The sequence below is a fragment of the Nicotiana sylvestris genome, chromosome 4, assembly GCF_000393655.2.
Source record: "Nicotiana sylvestris chromosome 4, ASM39365v2, whole genome shotgun sequence".
Classification (NCBI taxonomy): Eukaryota; Viridiplantae; Streptophyta; class Magnoliopsida; order Solanales; family Solanaceae; genus Nicotiana; species Nicotiana sylvestris.
Window position 1 is genome coordinate 123,754,277 of NC_091060.1, and position 6,528 is coordinate 123,760,804.

A 6,528-nucleotide genomic window follows, 5' to 3' on the forward strand; every position below is an offset into this window, starting at 1 on the left:
TAAGTATCCTACGCGGCGCGAATTCGGATGTAATCGGGCTCCAATAGGGGTACCGAACACCGGGTGAAAAACCCAAAAAAAAAAAAAAAGTACCCAACATTTTAACCTGACGCCTAAGAGCGGTTGAACTAAATATTTTTTTGTCAAAAGTTTTCTCTTAAAAAAAAAAGATAAAATAAATAAACTATAACTTTTATATTGATAACAGTCCTGGTATAGAACATAAAATTTAATTTGTTGGTTCCTCGACATGTAAACTTGTAACGTGTGCTTCTACTTACCCGAAAAATGAGATAGTTTCGTTCTTCTAATATTCTTTAAACTTTCGAAGCACATGAAGATGTTTTTTAGCTTTAAGTATAAGCTCAAAAGAGTAGCTTCTCCAAAGAACAAGTGTTTTTAATTTTTTTGGACAATAAAACCCATATCAGAAGTTCATATATACTAAACTAATTAATAGTACGTAGGAACTTTCTAGTTCTTGGAATTATCCATTAATAAAAAATTTATAATGTTATTTCTATGTTAACCAACAATAAGCGAGAAATATTTAAGTAAAAATATTTAAAAATATAAGATAATCTGCATTTAATTATAAAAAGTAGAAGGTTCTTTTTTTTTCCTCAGCCAATTATAGTATTCAATGCAAATTTTGCTCTAATGTTTTCGACCAGTTTTGCTATAATCTTGACAAATGAATGGTATTACGAGACTCTATCGCCGGAACACTAGGTAAGGAGTTACTTGGATTGTTTATACAAGATTTCACATTTCACGTAGTTCATTTCGGTCTCCACATTAGTTAGGCTGCTAAACATTTTAATTAGAAAGCACATGACATCTCCAAATGTAGGAGTGAGATGAAAAGGAGAATGATCCAGATGTCGAATAAGAAACGGTCTAAATGTAACTCTATAATATATGAGGAATTACAAATATATAATGGTATTCTTAACGCCGGGATAGGCCGACTAAACACTCAAGTAAATAAAACCAGCATTATTATGATGCGAGTATATAGCAAAAATTCGTAAAGTAGTTGGTATTGTAGAGCGTGAAACCTAAGTTATTGATTTCCTTGACACGTAAAACTGTAGTTTATACGGATTTCTACTTTCAAAATAATAAGGTGAGGGAAATAGTTTTGTGCTTTAATAACTTTTATCTTTCAAAGCATGTGAAAAACGTATCTTTAAAAAAACGGATATTATAAAAAAAAGAAAGGAAATAATACAAATCAAATTCGGAGTAATCATTCAATCAATCATATTATTGTTTGGGAAATATCAGCGAACAATATGAATTAAAAATGTGAACATTTAAGATAGCTTATACAAGAAATTCGATTCTTTTGGTTAGCAAATTCTTTTGATATGTTTAAATATAACTCTATTGTTATTTTAAACTCTTGAAGCCCTAATATATTGCTACATAGAACACGTAAGATAGAAGTTTTTTATCTTTTAACAATAAACTATCTTTTCTTAGAGAAATGGTTAATTCCTTAAAGGATTGGGTAAAATCTTACTTGGTCAAAGATCGTGTTTATCGGTTTGCGATCATTTAGGATTCTTATCAACTTATTCAAACAAATCTAATTTGAACCAATCCCTCTTAACTAGGCATATAAAATAAACTTTTACAACTCTACATCCTTCATTCTAACCATTTCTATCACATTTACACTACCTTCATTCAAGAAAAAGAAGATTATTTATGAATATCTTTCCGTTTGTGACGTGCATTTTGGCCACATGGGCTGTGGTGGCCGTAAACGCTGGCCATGGCAGTGCACCACCAATACAGTCGCCAACTAAAGCTCCATCTCCATCGCCTTCTTCACCTTCTCCGGCACCAACGGCGGATTGCTCAACCGTTGTGATGGACATGATGCCTTGTTTGAAGTTTTTGGAGGTTGATAGCAATGACAGTAAGCCAGATACTTCTTGTTGTTCAGGATTTAAACAGGTTTTTAGATTACAGATGAATAGTTTCGTACAATGTGATAGAATAGCACTAGTTTTATAATATGTTTGCCTCTACAACAAAAACAGGTTTTAAAGAGGGATCCTGATTGTATTTGTGTTGTTTTGACTACGAGTGCTAGTTTCGGTATCTCTGTTAACATGACTCAAGCTGCCGTTTTGCCTTCTGACTGTGGAGTTTCCGCTCCTCCACTCACCAATTGTAACAGTGAGTCCCGTCGATAGCTTACTTCATTTTTTTGTTGCTTTATTTGACATAGGTGCCCATTTATTTTTATTTAATTTGCACGTAATTTTTAAATATTCAACTATTAAAGAATAGATCAATCAGATCTATCATCCAGGATATTTTGAGGAAGAAGAGATGAATAGAAAATATATTCGTGAGTAGTGACACTGTGAGAGCTTTTTAATACCCCATGAATTTTACATATGAGGGTGAAGATTTATGTATTTGACTTATTTCCTATGGTTCGAATTTCCTCTTTGCATGCAGGTACCACCACTCCTACTGCTTCTCCTGGTATATATTTAATCCCTTACTTATTTTTCCTCGTTTAAATTTTTGTTTCATCTGTGTTTTTTATTGGGTGGGGTGGGTTACTGTCACTAGATTGATCTTGACAACATTTGTATCATTAATTAATATATGTAGTAATCTATTAAATGGGGAGGCTAGCTTTAACTATTCATATATAGTAGTAGTGCCAAAGAATTTTGGAGTCATATTTTTTTGTTTAAACTCGATTAAGGGATCAATATTGGTTAACATATATCTCTGCTATGTTCTTCCTTGGACCAACCAAATTCAATCCATTTTTAGAAAAATGACACTGATCTTACTGTCCTTTCCTCTTGTTATTTACGTAATTATTTATATGTTTAATACCTGTTAAGCTGATCTATTTTATACCCCCTTTTCCCCCTTCTCTGTTAAACATTGTTTTTATGTTGTCTCTTCCATGAATGGTAGATATAGCTAGACAGGTCTATTAGGCCCCTTTAAATAAAGTGAATTTAAACATATACTCGTTATGAACTTAATTAATGAAAGGGAATTTTGACTGTTTTTGGGATCGAGAAATAGTGGGATGAATGCAATCTCTCCACCTTTAATCATCTGAGCTCTGGGAATAGAAAAACGCTTGTTAGGGAGCATTTCCCCCTTAAATCAACTTGTACAGTATGAATCTAAATTAGTCGGGCCAGTGGATTATGTACCAAAAAAAATCATATATACTCCATTACATTTAAAAAAGGAATTTCCTACGCGTCTATTCTTTTTCTCTAAGTGACAACGGGTTTTAACCATGTCTAAAAAAGAAAATCATTGTTTAGTTTTTTCATTTTAATTTGTTCTTATTATCTTTCTTTTTAAATTTTCCCAGTTAATCCTCCATCACCAGTTAATCCACCAGCACCAATTAATCCTCCATTGCCGGTTAATCCTCCATCACCAGTTGTTAATCCTCCAGCATCAGTTGTTAATCCTCCAACTCCACAGCCAGCTGCAGCACCAATTTCAAAATCGCCAGCTCCAGCACCAGCTGGCGCAGATCAAGCTCCAGTTGAAGCTCCTATTGCAGAGTCCAGTGGATCCACCATTAATCTAACATCAGCTTCCTTCTCGATGCTTCTTGTTATGGCAGCTTTCGCTTCATTAGCATAATTTTTAGACTGTCAGAAGTCGTAGCTTCTAGTGTTTAATTATTCTTTCGTTTTAGTGGCTAGACATTTTTATAAAGCACTAGCCTTTTGGTTAATTAGTAGCTAGGTAGATTATGTTTTCTTCATATAGAATTAATTAGATGTTCCTACTTCTATTCTTTTTCTACAAATAAATATTCCTGTTTTATTATTTGTTCCTCTTAAAGTTGTACATATGTGTTTTAATGGCCCCTTAGATTTTTTTTTTTGGGTGTGTGAGTGAGATATTGCGTTTATCCATTAATTTCATTTGTCAAACAATATTTTATTTTTTTCCTTAACTTTATTTTCTTAATTTTATTTCATACTAATCTCTCGACATGTGTATGCCGAACCAGGTATGCGTAGTATATGATATTGTACATAATATTAATATTCATAAGTCAAGTACCTTATTCAAACATACATTCATAAGTCAAATCGATATTGAGGAAGAGTAATTCATGTATAACGAACAAAAGGAATCAGGAGATACAAAAGAGTAACACAATCATCAATTGAATCAGACAAGATACACGCAATTCAGAAAACTTCTCTAACCTAGAATCCAACAATCTAAACTTGAATTAGAAGAATGAAGAAGGCATAATCTTCTTTAAAAAACTCCGCGTCAAATATAATCACTTACCTAATGTTCTTTTCTTTTTTTTTTTTTGAAGTTTTGGCTACAACTGTGAACCGTTATTTATGTGATATTTCTAACCTCTAGATGCCGCAGTCCCGGAAAAAGTCGTAAAAGAGAGCAGGATATAAATGAAATTACCTTGTCAAGTATTCGTTACTTTCAGAACCTTCCAAACATTTTGCAACCGTGCTCCTACTTATGCAAGTAAATGCAATTTTCTAAAGCCTAAATGTTTGACTGTTAAAATCTTTTCGAACAAATCAATTAAAGATGAAGGGGTAAATCGTAGCTGAAGATAATAAACTCTAGGATAGAAATAATAGAGAAGAGAGTTATCAATTTTCTTTTTATTCAAGGTTGGTGAGTTTTACAGAGTGCTCATGCCCCGTTACAAGGCTTTCATTCCTCTTATATATTGAGGAATCTTTCTCCCCTCCCTCCCCCCTCCACCCGTAAAAATGACATGCAAAAGACCTTTCAAGAATATTCTCGGTATCCCCTAAATGGGCTTACTCTACTGTCGAGGTCGTGTTGTTCCGTCTTTTAATACAAGGTCGTATCCTTCTGGGCGTCGACTCGCAGATGCTCAGCCATTTGTCGTGCCCACTATAGGACATGGTTGGTCAAATTCTAATCCATACAGTTAGTCCCTCCGCTTCGTCGAGGTCGCGACCGGGTGCGTCCTCGATGAGCGGAATCTATGCTTTCTTTAGGAGAAATTTGACCCGTTGGATCGTTGCGACATGGCCAACGAGAGGTGGCTATCATATTCAGCGGAGCACCAAAGAGTACACGCTACCCGGGGGTGATGTCAGCTTTACGTGTGTCATCTTTACACGGATTTTTGAGGCGAGGACTGACGGTTTGGTGCTTTGATTCTTGCGCTGATTTGAGGCCTGCCGCCTCGATTCTGGCGCCACCCAACCCTATAAATAGATGAAAGGTTTAATTATTTGAAAATCTTTAACCGTTTCTCTCTTTATAGCCTCTCATTCTTCATTGTTTGTTCTTATACTCCCTTGTTCCCGTTTCTGTTCTTCACCGAAAATTTCTTCTTTTTCATTCCCTTTGTGTTGCTGCTCCTCTGAACAATACTATGCTGAGGTCTCGTCGTACAAGTGAAGAGGTTCCTGAAGCCACTCTGTCATCCACAATGCCTCTTTCCGGCAACGGAGAAGCTGTGTCAAAAGAGGGTGACAGCCCTCTTACGGTGGAGGCATTACTATCGAGACATCCCCTATCCCGAAGTGATTTCCTCAAAGACCCACCTCCTACTCCGAACCCTGTATTTTTTGAGATGGGGAAGGTTCATCTTGATGCCCTCCGTATAAAGTATGGTATTCCTGCCTATATAGAGATGACTCTGGCAAGGGAGGATTATGTTGACGTCCACAGACCTGGGTATTGTGCTTTCTACAAGTATCCTTTCATGATCGGCTATACCCTTCCTTTCTTCCCTTTAGCGGAAGAGTTTTGTAGATTTTACCAGGTGTGCCCGGTGTAGCTTTCGCTGTACACGCTTAAGGTGCTTCTGCTATTAACTAAGTACGTAGAGTTGGTGGAGTGTAGCGTCTCTGTTTATCATCTTTTGCACCTATTCACGCCTGGCTTCCTCAGAGGTACCATGGTGCATTTGAGACTTCGTGGTACGAGAGGGCTGGTGGTCGAGACGGATGACCGGGCGAGCCGTAAGTTTTGGCACAAGTATTTCTTTATCAAGACTGAGCACGTCATTTCTGGCTCCGCCAGATTTCCAGAACGATGGAACGGAACTCGTAATTGTCGTCGTTCGTTATGTTCCCCTCTCTTCTATGATTATTATAGTCTTTGCTTACTCGCCGTTTTACAGTTATGGCCCATCTGGCTTGCCCCATTGCAGGTATCATGGATTGGGTGGCCCACCTGTTGCCTCTTATGGCGAAAACTTGGACTTGGTCAGCCTTCGTGCAACGTTATGTCCCTAGGGTCTCCTCAGGTAAATATTTGACTTACTGCCTCATTGGCCATTCGACCTTGCTCAACAGCACGATCTTTTATGACGACAGGTCGGGGAGCTTCTAGATGGAGGGCGACGGTTCCTGCCTTTAGACAAGCCGTTACTACTACGTATACGCGATTAAATTTTTTGTGAGTCTGTTCGAGAGGGTCATCCTCAAGCTATTCAACTGGGAGATTCGTCTTGAACTGTGGCCATGAGAGAAGAGGCTTCGT

General features: G+C 36.9%; 1 protein-coding gene across 3 annotated transcripts; it reads left to right on the forward strand.

Moving 5' to 3' along the window:
* The first annotated feature begins 1,679 nt into the window (after positions 1 to 1,679).
* On the forward strand, positions 1,680 to 3,831 carry LOC104245667 (non-specific lipid transfer protein GPI-anchored 4-like). Of its 3 annotated transcripts, none has more exons than XM_009801310.2 (4): positions 1,680 to 1,968; positions 2,055 to 2,193; positions 2,482 to 2,508; positions 3,374 to 3,831. In XM_009801310.2, exons 1-4 carry the CDS (start codon positions 1,717 to 1,719, stop codon positions 3,652 to 3,654), a joined length of 699 nt encoding a protein of 232 aa, XP_009799612.1. In that variant the 5' UTR covers positions 1,680 to 1,716; the 3' UTR covers positions 3,655 to 3,831. The 3 variants fall into 3 exon arrangements, with proteins under 3 accessions (XP_009799612.1, XP_009799613.1, XP_070027720.1); XM_009801311.2 differs by having other exon boundaries at positions 1,680 to 1,914; XM_070171619.1 differs by having other exon boundaries at positions 1,861 to 1,930.
* Positions 3,832 to 6,528: the final 2,697 nt, after the last annotated feature.

Coding starts and splice junctions, on each gene's coding strand:
- LOC104245667 (XM_009801310.2), top strand. CDS start 1,717: ATGAATATCTTTCCGTTTGTGACGTGCATTTTGGCCACATGGGCTGTG. Junction 1,969..2,054: donor GTTGTTCAGGATTTAAACAG/GTTTTTAGATTA, acceptor CAACAAAAACAG/GTTTTAAAGAGGGATCCTGA. Junction 2,194..2,481: donor TCCACTCACCAATTGTAACA/GTGAGTCCCGTC, acceptor CTTTGCATGCAG/GTACCACCACTCCTACTGCT.